General features: G+C 27.3%; 1 protein-coding gene across 1 annotated transcript; it reads right to left on the bottom strand.

The window, feature by feature from the left end:
* Positions 1-6,990: 6,990 nt before the first annotated feature.
* On the bottom strand, positions 6,991-12,769 carry LOC111689095 (putative odorant receptor 92a; the record flags this gene model as incomplete). Its single annotated transcript, XM_046952577.1, is given in 6 exon segments — positions 6,991-7,261; positions 9,170-9,374; positions 9,461-9,764; positions 12,043-12,148; positions 12,251-12,343; positions 12,422-12,769. Coding segments are annotated over 6 exon segments (1,269 nt in total), but the record flags the coding sequence as incomplete, so codon positions are not given.
* Between the last annotated feature and the right edge of the window lie 1,503 nt (positions 12,770-14,272).

Below are 14,272 nucleotides of genomic sequence, written 5' to 3'. Positions count from 1 at the left end.
ATACACAAATTGTACTCTCTCTGGACTGTGAGCCAGGGTAGACAGTGTTGAGTATTTGTGGGGAAAATGGGTAATGGTGGGATTATATGTTTAAACATTTCTCTTTGTAGAAAATTTTCTTAATTTTATAGCTACTATGTTAGAATATTTCTGAAAATTACATTGGAAATATTTTGAAATATTTAAAAAAAATTTGCGTAATTTTATCTTTTTTATAGCAATTTATAGAAATTTTCTCGTCTTTATTAAAAAATTTCAAAATTTTCTCTTTTTTTATAAAACATTTTCGAATTATATCTTTGGTTATAGAAAAATTTCACAACATTATAGTTTCTTAATAGAAAATGTTTCAATGTTTCTCTTCTTGATAAAAACTTTTCAATAGTTTAGATATTTTCTTTTCTTTACAAAAAACTAACAAAATTTTTTCTTCTTTATGAAAATTTCAAAATTCTTTTTATTAAAAATTTTGAAAATATTTGTTTTTACAAAAAAAATTTCGAGAAAAATATTTTCAAAAATTTCTTTCTTTTTTATATATAAAATTTTCGTACCGAAATTCAAAAAGTTATACATAAGTATTATTTTTGTACCATTTAACAATATATCATATCTTAACAATTTTATTTGCTCTCTTATTTTTCAATACTCTCTCTCTCTCTCTTAAAACTTTAGCTAACACAATCTTTGTTATTTTAGAGAAAATAATGTGTGATTTTCTTTTTTTACTTGTAGACGGATGGCTCCTTCAATCGTGTCACATTGTTGACTATAATCTTCAGAATTTAATGTTTACTTGGAAATGCATCCAGCCAACTTTTTTGTTGTCTTATTGCAGACGGTTGTATTTTGTTGTATAAACAATAACAATTGTTGTACTTTTGTTTTCATTTATTTCGAAAAGAAGACGGGTACTTACGATGCTGATGTTTTTTTTTTGTTATTGTAGTTATTTAAGTACATGGATGGCAATATCCATGCATTCAACATCCACCCATCCATCCATCCATCCATAACATCTCATCCAAAATATGATATATTTATTAATAAGTTTTACATGCATTTTGCAATTGATGTTTTAACTCACACTAAGTTCATGTTTTTAGCTTTTCATTCATACACTGAAAGAAAATGCTTTTAACGTATTTACATAGCATTTTGGTCCAGTGTGTGAGTCATTTTAAATAGTGTGTATTTGTTTATGTCAGAATATTTATGGAAAAATTGTTTTGTAAAAATAATAAAAGTGAAATCAATGAACTTAAACTTAGAAATAGTAAATGAAAAATTAACAATATTGTTTTGAAAAACACGTTTGTAAATAATTAAATAGATAATTAATTATATGGTAAGTTTGCATTTAAGAATAAGTGAATTCAATACAGCAGAACTTGGGTTTTTTATCACGTCAATTTTTGCGAAAATTTCGTTGGAATTATTAATAATTTAATTTTTCTTAAATGCTTTTTTAATTCAAAATTTCCTATAATTTTTCTCCTATAGAAATTTTTAAAATGTTCACCTTATCAAATTATTTCTTCTCATTTTTATAGAAAATTCCTGAAACTAACTTTTTTTATATAGAACATGTTCTTTTAGAAAAAACTTTTTTGTAGCAAAAAGGATTTAAAAAATTTTTCTTCTTTATAGAAAATATTCGAAAATTACTCTTAATGATAACATTTTTTTGAAAATTCCTCTTCTTTATAGAAGAACTATATGAAGAAAAAACTCCTCTGTAGTAAAAATTTAAAATATTTTTCTTCTTTATAGAAAATTTAATTTCTTAATAGAAAATATTTCAAAATTTCACATCTTTAAAAATTTTTTCGAAAATTTTATAAAGTTTTTTGAAAGTGAATCTTCTTTTTTTAATATATTTATTCTTTATAGAAATTTCTATGCTTTAAAGAAAATCTTCGAAAATTTCTCTCCTTAAAAAAACTCTGTCTTTTTATAGAAAAATTCTGAAAATTGTTCTTCTATATAGAAAATTAACTTCTAGAAAAAGCTCCTACTTTTCAGAAACTTTCCCTTCTTTAGGAAAAATATTCAAAAAGTACACTTCTTTATAGAAACTTTTCGAAAATTCCTCTATTCTATAGAAAATTTAAAAAAATTTCTTTTCTTTATAGAAAATTTTCGAAAATAAATATTCTTTTTTGTTCTTTACAGAAAATTTTCGAAAATTTCTCTCCTAATAATTTCTTTAATTTTTAAAGAAATTTTCTGTTACCCTTTCTTCTTTACTGAAAATTTCTTTTAGAAATTTTGTCGAAAAAAATTTAAAATTTCTGTTTTTTGTCTACTTTATTAAAAATTGTTCTTTATAGAAAAATTTCGAAGATTCTATAAAGAAATTTTTCTATTGTTACAGAAAATTTTAAACATTTTTTTCTATACAGAAAAAAATTAAATTCTTTCCCTTGTTATTAAAATTTTTTGAAAAATATAATTTTATACGAAAAATTTGGAAAATTTAGAATTTTTATTCTTAATGGAAAATTTTCAAGAATTTTTTAAAGAAAATTTATCTTTTTAGCAGAAAATTTCAAAAAAAAAATTTCACATAAAAATTTGGAATTTCTTAATTAATGAAAAATATACTTTAATAAAAAAATTTTAGAAAATTTTTCAATTTAGAATTTTGGAGAAAGCTTCTTTTAATAGAAAATTTGTTGCGAAAATTCTTTTTTAAGGAACATTTTTGAGTAATTTCTCATTTTATAAAACACATATTTGCGAGACTTATCTTTTATGGAACATTTTCAAGAAAATTTTCTTTTTATAGATTCGAACAAAATTCTCGTTGCATATTTCAAGAAAATTATCTTTATATTGAAAGATTTTCTATTCATAAAATATTTTCGAAAAAAATTTCTGTTTTTATAAAACATTCTCAAGAAATGAACTTTTTCGAGAAAATTCTCTTTTTTATAAAAAATTTTTGAGAAAATTCTCTTTTTATATCTAAGAAAATTCTCTTTCAATGTTCTATTGAAAATTATTTTTGCATAGAAAAATTTCAAGAAAATTTTATTCTTATAGAACAATTTTCTTTTTATAGAACTATCTCGAGGAAAATTCTGTTTTCATTGAATATTTTCGAAAATAATCTCTTTTCATACAACATTCTCGAAAAATGTCTCTTCTTGTAGAACATTTTTGAGAAAATTCTCTTTTTTTAATAGAAGATTTTCGAGAAAATTCTTTTCTTATAGAACATTTTCACGAAAATTCTCTTTTTTATAGAAAATTTTAGAAAAAATTCTCTTTCAATAGAACGTTTTCGAGAAAATTCTCTTTTTTTATAGAAAATTCTCTTTTTAGAATATTTTCAAGAAAATTCTCTTTCAATGTTCTATTGAAAATTATATAATTTTCACAGAAAAATCTCGAGTAAATTCTATTTTAAAAGAATAATTATCTTTTAATAGAATAATTCTCTTTTTATAGAACAAATCACTTTTTGGAGAAAAATTCTATTTTCATTGAATATTTTCGAAAACAAAAAATCATTCTCTACAACATTATCGAGAAAAGTCTGTTCTTTAGAACATTTTCGAGAAAAATCTCTTTTTTATAGAAAGTTTTCGAAAAAAATTCTCTTTTGCATAGAAAATTTGAAAGAAAATTATATTTTTATAGAATAATATCCAAAAAATTCTCTTTTTATAGAACATTTTCGCAAAAATTCTCTTTCTATAAATATTTTTGTGAAATTTTCTTTTTATGAAACATTATCGAGAAAATTCTCTTTTTATAGAACATTTTCGAGAAAATTTTCTTTTTATGGAACATTTTCCTGAAATTTTCTTTTTTTATGGAACATTTTGGAGAAAATTCTCCTTTTATATTATATTATCAAATAATTTTAGAAAAAAATCTGTTTTTATACTAAATTTTCATAAAAATTCTCTTTTTATAGAAAAATCCGTAGAAAATAATTTCTTTTGAGAAAAATTGGAAACCGTTTTTTCTCTTTTCATACCAAATTTTCTTTAAAAAAAATTATTCAAAGTGTTCCTTTTTTCGAAATTTTCTCTTTTTATAAGACCCTTCTATATAAGTTCCTATTTGATCAGTTTATTTGCCTTCTACTTAATGTAACTCATAAGTTAATTCAGTTATCAATTGTCAGATAACATTTATCATAGTTAAACAATACTTAATCATTTGTTAATGCTCATTTAACAATAGGCGATAGTTGTTTTATTTAACGTGTCAGAGACATCAACATTAACTTATTTATATTTGTATTTTATCATTAAAGGGAGGAATAGTCATTATTTAATGTACAACAAATATCGCCAACCTTCGACCAACATCGCTAAAAACAAATATTCTTCTAGGTATACCTATGGGTATTGCCAAATTCTACCCTAAACAGTATTGGGAATAAATAGAGAGAAGGCTGTTTTTAATGAGAGTAAAATTAATCCAAAAATGAATTGGAGCTATCAAGCTGATAAGAGAAATAGAGGTCGCACCGTAGAGCAAAATTTACTTTTTATTATTTGTTTAAAAACATTTCCGATTAGAACTACTTTTTAGATTCTTCACTATACAATGTGGTAAAATCAAAACATTATGATGTAATAAAATCATAAACTTATAATGAAACTTTCCTTTGAAACGTCAATATGTCGTTTCAGATCTAATTATAAACTAAGTAATTAAACTATTTCTTTTAGTGTAAAAATAAGATTACTCTTAATGAATCATATTTCAGTTGAACAAAAACAATAATAATAATAATAAATAATAACATTTTTTTTTTTAATATTATATACCCTACATACACACTTACATCTGGGACGTAGATATTAAATACACATGGACTCATCCATCCATCCAAATGAAAAGTTAATAAAAGTATATTTGTACTTTATGGAATGCAGACATATGGAATGAACTCAAAATGGAATTTTACGACAGAAAGTGGCCACAAAATTTTAATGGCAGCCAATGACCATTCACCATCAACAAAACAATCAAATAAAAGTTTCAACACAGAAAAATGAAACAATTGAAAATGATCCTTGAAATTTAAAACACATTTAAAGGCAGACTTTAGAGGAACCTACATATGTATATACATACATATGTATATACATATATATGTATATATGTATGTATGCTGAAACTGTAGCAAAAACTAATCAAACAGATTTTTTAAAACAGTAATACTTAACCATACACAAATGAAGTTTTTATAAGACATATGGAAATAAAATTTATTTTAAACATTAATTTATGGCAGACACCATTCACTATATGAAGAATTAACATGTGTTTTCTTTTTCCTTTTTGCAACAAATTTTCTCAATAATTTTGTTGTTTTTTAACAAAAGTTTCTTTTTAATCTGATTTTTAAACAACAAATGTCTACTAGAATTATATGGAATTTTACACCCATATATATTTAACTTTAATCGCTTTTACATTCGATATTTTAATTCGACTGGCTGTATTTCTATTTATTCAATTGTTTTAATCGACTTAACGTGCTGAAGTTAGCACACCCCATTTTCACACCCATCCATCCATCATCATTGGCCAAATGTAAACATTTGTAAACAAATTAAAAAAAAATCGTTTTAGTTTTGAGTACTTCCTGCCAGCCCTCTTTCGATTCACATTTTCTAAAACAAATAATCTAGTTAACACGACTATGTGATAACCTACGACAACATTATTCACTCGATATGGATCGATCAACAAAACATACAGTCAAATTTATAACAAAAAAAGACTAGACTATAGACTAGACTATAGACTAGACTATAGACTAGACTATAGACTAGACTATAGACTAGACTATAGACTAGACTATAGACTAGACTATAGACTAGACTATAGACTAGACCATAGACTAGACTATAGACTAGTCTATAGACTAGTCTATAGACTAGACTATAGTCTAGACTATAGACTAGACTATTGACTAGACTATTGACTAGACTATAGACTAGACTATAGACTAGACTAGAGGCTGGACTATAGACTAGACTAGAGACTGGACTATAGACTAGACTATAGACTAGACTATAGATTAGACTATAGACTAGACTATAGACTAGACTATAGACTAGACTTTAGTCTATACTATAGACTAGACTTTAGTCTATACTATAGACTAGACTATAGACTAGACTATAGACTAAACTATAGAATAGACTAGACAAGGCTATTGACTAGACTTTAGACTAGACAAGGCTATTGACTAGACTTTAGACTAGACATAAGACTTTACTATACAAGACCTACTAACATTATAACAAAATCAATATACCCTCCCGATTATAGTGCTTCAAAAAGTGTGCTGTTAGTGATAGTATTTTAAGATTATTTCACCAAAATATATTTAAAATTTATTAGTCATCACAAAGATTTCGCATACACAATAGAAATAAAAATGTTTAATGTTGTTTAAGCAATTTTAATAATAAAATAATGAATTTGACGATAGAAACATGTAATTTAATCTTGAGAATAAAGGAAGGAGCAATCCAGAAACCCTTTACAAATAGGGTTCAAGCAAACTTTGTCTAAACTTCAGCATCTTCTAAAACATGTAAACAATATAAAATCACACAATTAAATACATTAATTTTAAACATTATTAATTAACAATTTTAAAATTCATTTCCACTACATATCAAAAATAATTTGAAATTATTTGCTAAACATTTACACATGACTCAATCTATAATTATTTTGTAAAGTGCAAAAATCCCGCCAATATTTTATTCAAACTAAATGAATTTTTTTTTTTTTTTTTTTTTTGATTTGCAAAACCATTTAACGCAAGTTTTATTTTATTACTTTATTGCAATTATTTAATAGAAATTTCCAAAGAAATTAAAATTAACTTGTTGCAAAAAGTTCAAGTTCATACAAATATCAATTAGTCAATATTTAAGTGCAATATATTGAAAATTTTATTTTGTTTTCAAGCAATCTGTTTTTATCAATGCTTTTCTTTAGTTGTGTTTTGTTTGATTTGTAGTTGTTTTTAATATTTTTATTTTGTTTATTTTATTGTTTATCGTCCATATATTTGACGTAATAGTGCAATATATGAATATGATTTACTCAAAATACCCGCAAAACTTGGCAGAGAGAGTCCCATAAAACCGCCAGCTGTAAACATGAATGGACGTTGGGCATTGGTTAGATAGATCACAAGCGATTTACCATAGCGCCGATCGAAGAGATACCACGATGAGTTGAAGCCACTGGTGGCTAGAGTTTTACTCTGTAAGTGTAATTTTTATAAAGAGAAAATTTAAGGGAATATTAGAATATAAAGACTCTTTATTAAAGTGTGTTATGTGTGAAGAAAGAGAATTTTATTGTTAACCCTTAAATTGCGAGTTAAAATAATTGTTTAGTTATAAAAACATTTTTAATTTACTTAATATTTTTTTACAATGTTTGAGACATTAATGTGACCGATATTTAAGACGATGACACAAACATCGAGACTATAGTGAGGCATACATTCGAGTTATAGTCGAGGTTATGGCATGGGTTAATGTCGTTATCGTTTTCTGGCTTTATGAAAAGATTGTATAGTCTGCTTGTAGTTGTATAGTCTGCCTATAGTCGACCTACCTATAGTCTGCCCTACAATAAAGACTACTCTATAGTCAAAACTCTAATATGTCCTCTATCCAAGTACATGTATTATAGTATGCCCTATAGTTAGGTGTTTATTTTTTCCTATCTTTATGTACTTATTGCAATCTATGCTATAGTCTAGACTATGATCGGCTTTATGTCGAAACAATAGGCTAGTTCATAGTCGAGTCTGTAATCTGTTTATAGTCTTAACTATAGTTTGTTTTAAAGTCGAGACTATTGTCTATTTTATAATAGAGGCTATAGTCTGGCTTATATTCTAGCATATAGTCAAGACTGTAGTCTACTTATAGTATAGACTATAGTCTGGCTTTTAAACTAAACTTTGGTTTCGTTTATAGCTGAGACAATAGTATAGCTAATATCGAGGCTATAGACCTTCCTATGACTGTCAAAACAGTTTTCAGTCTTAAAGTGGAGAATAAATTCGTATCTTAACCCATAAAATCGCAAATAAATCGCTTATTAAGGAACACCCTAAAATCCTTTCGAGACTATAGTCGGGCATAGTTAAAACTCGAGTTTATGGCCAGGGTTAATGTAGTTATCGTTTTCTGGCTTTATGAGAAGATTGTATAGTCTGTCTATAATCGACTCTATAATCTTCCCTACGGTAGGATCGTAGTCTTACCTATAGTCTGCCCTACAATAAAGACTACTCTATAGTCAAAACTGTAATATGTCCTCTATTCTAGTAGATGTCCTATAGTAGAGTCTATAGTATGCATTATAGTTGAGTTTCGAGTTTTTGCTATCTTTGTGTGCTTGTTGCAATCTAAGCTATAGTCTAAACTATGATCTGCTTTACAGTCGAAACTATGCTCCAGATTATAGACTGGTTCATTGTCGAAACTGTAATCTGTTTATAGTCGAAACTATAGTCTGGCTTATATTCTAACATATAGTCAAGACTATAGTCTACTTATAGTATAGACTATAGTCTGTCTTATAGACTAAACTTTAGTTTTGGTTATAGCTGAGACAATAGTATGGCTAATAATGAGGCTATAGCCCGCCCTATGACTGTCAAAACAGTTGTCAGTCTTAAAATGGAGAATAAATGTTTATCTTTACCCATAAACCCGCAAATAAATCACTTATTAAGGAACACCCTAAAATGCTTTCCGTATCATTAAATCATACTAAAATACGACTGTAAAGATTTTTACTTGACTGCAATTGATTTCTCACCATTTTTAGAAACATGTTTCAATAAAAAATAATTGATAACGAATCAACAACTACATGGTTATGTTCTTCATTCAAAAGCAGACAAAAAAGCTTAACTTTAATTTAATACAAACATAAAAAAAATCCGAATGTCATTGAAATCCCTTATTTGGCCATAAAAATAAACCCACTCTTTGTTTTTCATTTAAACGCATTGAAAGAAATAACAAAAGAACCATAAAATAACAAATTAAAATCCAAAATCAACAAACACAGCTTAAAAAGGAGTCAGTCATACACATACACATTCAGTCAGTCAGTCAGCCAGTCAGCCAGTCCGTCATCAACTTACCTGTTCAAATACTTCATTGCCAAACCAACAATAAACGAAAAGTTGACAAAAGATGCAGCCACAATAAAAATAAATTAAAACAGCCCCATTGCTGCCACCAGTTCTGACCGTGGCCTGAAAACCAGTCATGGCAAATATCATCAAAGACGTGAAAAATTGCAACAATACCGGTTGTGAGAATATATCCTCTGTCCGTTGACGAATTCTTAACGAAGTCAAAAGTGAAATTAAAGATTTGAAAAATCAAATTTTAACACATTTAAAATTTTATGTCCGCATTCTTTTACTTACTCCCTCAATAAAGAATGATGTTCGATTATAGAATTCAAACGTTTTAATGGTTCTCCTTTAAAGACTTCCAATGCTTTGGTATCCTGTTTCTTTGCAATGGTCAATTCATCAAATGACAAATTTAATATATTCAATTGAAAACGTATTTGATTGATGATGGTTACATTTAAATAATCGACGGCCACAATTTGTATGGCAAAAATCAAGACACTCAAACCCATGTAGATGAGTTGCCAAAATGGTGGTAACCAGGTGGGTAGGATAACACGATATGGAAATATTTCACCAGCAACAGATTCAGGATCTAAAATTGAATATTATATTAATATTATTATTAGGTTATGAGTCCAAAGTATAAATAGTATTATTTTAGTTCATACTATAGCCAGGACATTAGATAAAACTATAATTTAGTTCCGACTATAGACAATCCTATATTTCAGACTACAGTCTTAACTGTATACAAGTCTATAGTCGAGTCTTTAAACATTACTATACTCCAAAAATAAACAAGACTTTATATTGTCATAGTTTATATAGTTTATATAGACAGTACCAAAATCTATACTATACACAAGACTATAACCGAGACTATACTACAGTCCATTCATGAGAGAAAACTGAAATACTAACTATTGATAAAACTATAGTCCAAGCTATAAACAAGATAATAGTCGATAATACAGATAAATCTATAAATGAGATAAAAGTCAAGGTTATAGACAAGAATTCCTGTCTTGAATATAATTAAGTCTACTATCTAGCTATGTCTATAATCCAGACTATAGATGTAACTATAGTGCAGACTTTAGCCATTACTATAGTCCAGGCTATATACATTACTATAGTCCAGACTATAGACATTTATATAAACTTTACTATAGTCCAGACTATGGACATTACTGTAGTCCAGACTATAGACGTTACTATAGTCCAGACTATAGACATTACTACAGCCCAGACTATAGACATTACTTTAGTCCACACTATAGACATTACTATAGTCCAGACTATAGACATTACATAGTCCAGACTGTAGACATTACTATAGTCCAGACTATAGACATTTCTATAGTCCAGACTATAGACATTACTATAGTCCAGACTATAGACGTTACTATAGTCCAGACTATAGACATTACCAAAGTCCAGACTATAGACATTACCATAGTCCAGACTATAGACATTTCTATAGTCCAGACTATAGACATTTCTATAGTCCAGACTATAGACATTTCTATAGTTCAGACTATAGACATTTCTATAGTCCAGACTATAGACATTTCTATAGTCCAGACTATAGACATTTCTATAGTCCAGACTATAGACATTACTATAGTCCAGACTATAGACGTTACTATAGTCCAGACTATAGACATTACTATAGTTCAGACTATAGAAATTACTATAGTCCAGACTATAGACATTACTATAGTCCAGACTATAGACATTACTATAGTCCAGACTATAGACATTACTATAGTCCAGACTATAGACATTACTATAGTCCAGACTATAGACATTATTATAGTCCAGACTATAGACATTACTATAGTCCAGACTATAGACATTACAATAGTTCAGACTATAGACATTACTATACTCCAGACTATAGATGTAACTATAGTGCAGACTTTAGACATTACTATAGTCCAGGCTATATACATTACTATAGTCCATACTTGAGAAATTACTATAGTAAAGACTATAGACATTAATATAAGCTTTACTATAGTCCAGACTATAGACATTACTATAGTCCAGACTATAGACATTACATAGTCCAGACTGTAGACATTACTATAGTCCAGACTATAGACATAATCAAAGTCCAGACTATAGACATTACCATAGTCCAGACTATAGACATATCTATAGTCCAGACTATAGACATTACTATAGTCTAGACTATAGACATTACTATAGTCCAGACTATAGATATTACTATAGTTCAGACTATATAAATTACTGTAGTCCAGACTATAGATATTACTATAGTCCAGACTATAGACATTACTATAGTCCAGACTATAGACATTACTATAGTCCAGACTAAAGACATTATTATAGTCCAGACTATAGACATTACTATAGTCCAGACTATAGACATTACTATAGTCTAGACTATAGACATTACTATAGTCCAGACTATAGACATTACTATAGTTCAGACTATAGACATTACTATACTCCAGACTATCGACATTACAATAGTCCAAAATATATACAATACTACCAAATTTCACAAAACATTAGTCGAGACTATAGACAAGACTTCATTCCAAGCTATATGTAATCGAAGCCTTATAGGCTATAAAAATGACTACTGTCCTGATTATAATCAATACTACTGTCTAAACTATAGAAGACACTAAAGATATAACTATAGTTCAGACTACAGACATAACTATAGACCAGACTATAGAAAAGACTATACTTCCAACTAATGTAATACATTAGACCCAAGTCCAGACTATAAACATAACCATAGTCCCAACTATAGACAAGATTATAGTTCATGCCACAATTTAAACTATATTTATTTTGAGAATTGGTTTTTTATGCAGAACAGAACAACTTACGCATAAAAAGCAGGATCATGCCCAAAAATCCCGTAGTTCCTACAATACCCATGTAAATGCATAGGACTACTTTATTTTCCAGTTCACCGTTTTCAAAGGTTTCAAGCTGAAATTGTAAAAAAGTAAGATAAAATTCGTATATTGCCGATAATTCCATTATATAGTAATAGACAAATAATTATCTTTCCAATGATGTTAAAAACCTTACCTGTTTCTTCGATTTGGTATAAGTTTTGGTAACATACTCTAGCATTCCTATAACCTTTTTTAAATCTTTGTATCTAAAGAATAAATTTATAATCTGTAAAGATACAAGGATATAATCTCAAAATTAAATTAAAAATAATATTCTACTTTTTCATTCATTAATATATCCAACCTTTACTGCACCAGTTACATGTGTCAACGACAAACAGATATTCTGTGTTATTTTATCCAAATCATCTAGATTCAAAATCAAATCATAAATTTCAAAACCTGTATAAGCAAATGTCACTAGAAAACTCGTACAAATGCCATAGAACAATATCAACGCTTTTAAACCGTTTGATTCTTTTTGTAGACCAATTATCGGTACACCCGTTATATTAGCTAACCATATATTTAATTTAATAGAACCAATTTCACCAATTTCCGGATTAGAAGGAAATATATTAACGAATAATACTTTCAAATTACTTATCATGCTTAACGGTAGAGTTAAACACTATAAATGATGGGAATTGTTTTAAATTCTAGTGATTTATAGTGATTAAGGAGGCTAAATGACAATAAGTTATTTTCTATTGGAAAAAATTTAGAGGTGTTAAGTTGTTAAAATTGTGTTAATAAGGATAATTATGGAGTGTCTTTAAAGTTGAAAAAAAAAACTAAATAAAGTAAGTTTACAATTTAGACAGCAAGCGACGGGAAATAATGTATTAAGATTATACAGACAAGGTAACATTATTTCCCAGCGTTTTGTTTTAAGTCACTTTAATTGTAATTACTGAAGGATAGCACTAAGTCCTATTATATTTGATAGAATTAAAGGTATGAGGCTACTGTATGACAACTTTATATTTCTTTACATACTTAAACGACTTGTTGAAAATATAAGTTAATGTGACAATTTAATTTCATATTTAATTTGTAGTTTTATGTCTATATAATTCTATTTAATAAATAGGTTTAACCAAAGTATCCTTGTAAGTATGTTTGTATATTGAAAGTATTTTTAAAAAAGTCTACAAAGTTTTTAGTTTACATATTATAGCAAATCACACATTATGAAAATGAATTAAAGTTTTTATTACTTTATTAAATGGAAATCAGTTAAATTTTAATAATTGAACATTAAAAACTTATTTTAGTTGACACCAACAGGTGTTAGCGAAAGCTGCTAAGGACATCAAAGAAAATTTTGAAATAAATGAAATTTCATGACTTCTGAAAAAGTTGAAAATGTAATGAAAGTAAGCATTTTGCGTTTGATGTTTGCTCCCACATCCACCTTGAAGTATGTCGGAATCACTTTCTGAGTCGATTTAGATAGGTCCATCTACCCATCCGTCCGTCTTCAGGGCAATTTTCAATATAATTTGATGAAGTTTGGCAAATGCCATCAGTTTTTGACCGAAGGATTAACTAACTAACTAATTAACTAACTAACAAACTAACTAACTAACTAACTAACTAACTAGCTAACTAACTAACTAACTAACTAACTAACTAACTAACTAACTAACTAACTAACTAACTAACTAACTAACTAACTAACCAACTAACTAACTAACTAACTAACTAACTAACTAAATAACTAACTAACTAACTAACTAACTAACTAACTACCTAACTAACTGACTAACTACCTAACTTACTAACTAACTAAGTAACTAACTAACTACCTAATTAACTAACTAAATGACTAGCTAACTAGCTAGCTAACTAACTAACTAACTAAATAACTAAATAACTAACTAACTAACTAACTAACTAACTAACTAACTAACTAACTTACTAACTATCTAACTAACTAACTAACTAACTAACTAATTAACGAACTAACTAACTAACTAACTAACTAAATAACTAACTAACTAACTAACTAACTAACTAACTAACTAACTAACTAACTGACTAACTACCTAACTAACTACCTAATTAACTAACTAAATGACTAGCTAACTAGCTAGCTAACTAACTAACTAACTATCTATCTATCTATCTATCTATCTATCTATCTATCTAT

This window comes from Lucilia cuprina, chromosome 5 (assembly GCF_022045245.1).
Source record: "Lucilia cuprina isolate Lc7/37 chromosome 5, ASM2204524v1, whole genome shotgun sequence".
NCBI lineage: Eukaryota > Metazoa > Arthropoda > Insecta > Diptera > Calliphoridae > Lucilia > Lucilia cuprina.
Note: the sequence above shows the minus strand (reverse complement) of the source record. Positions and strands in the feature narration are given on the sequence as shown.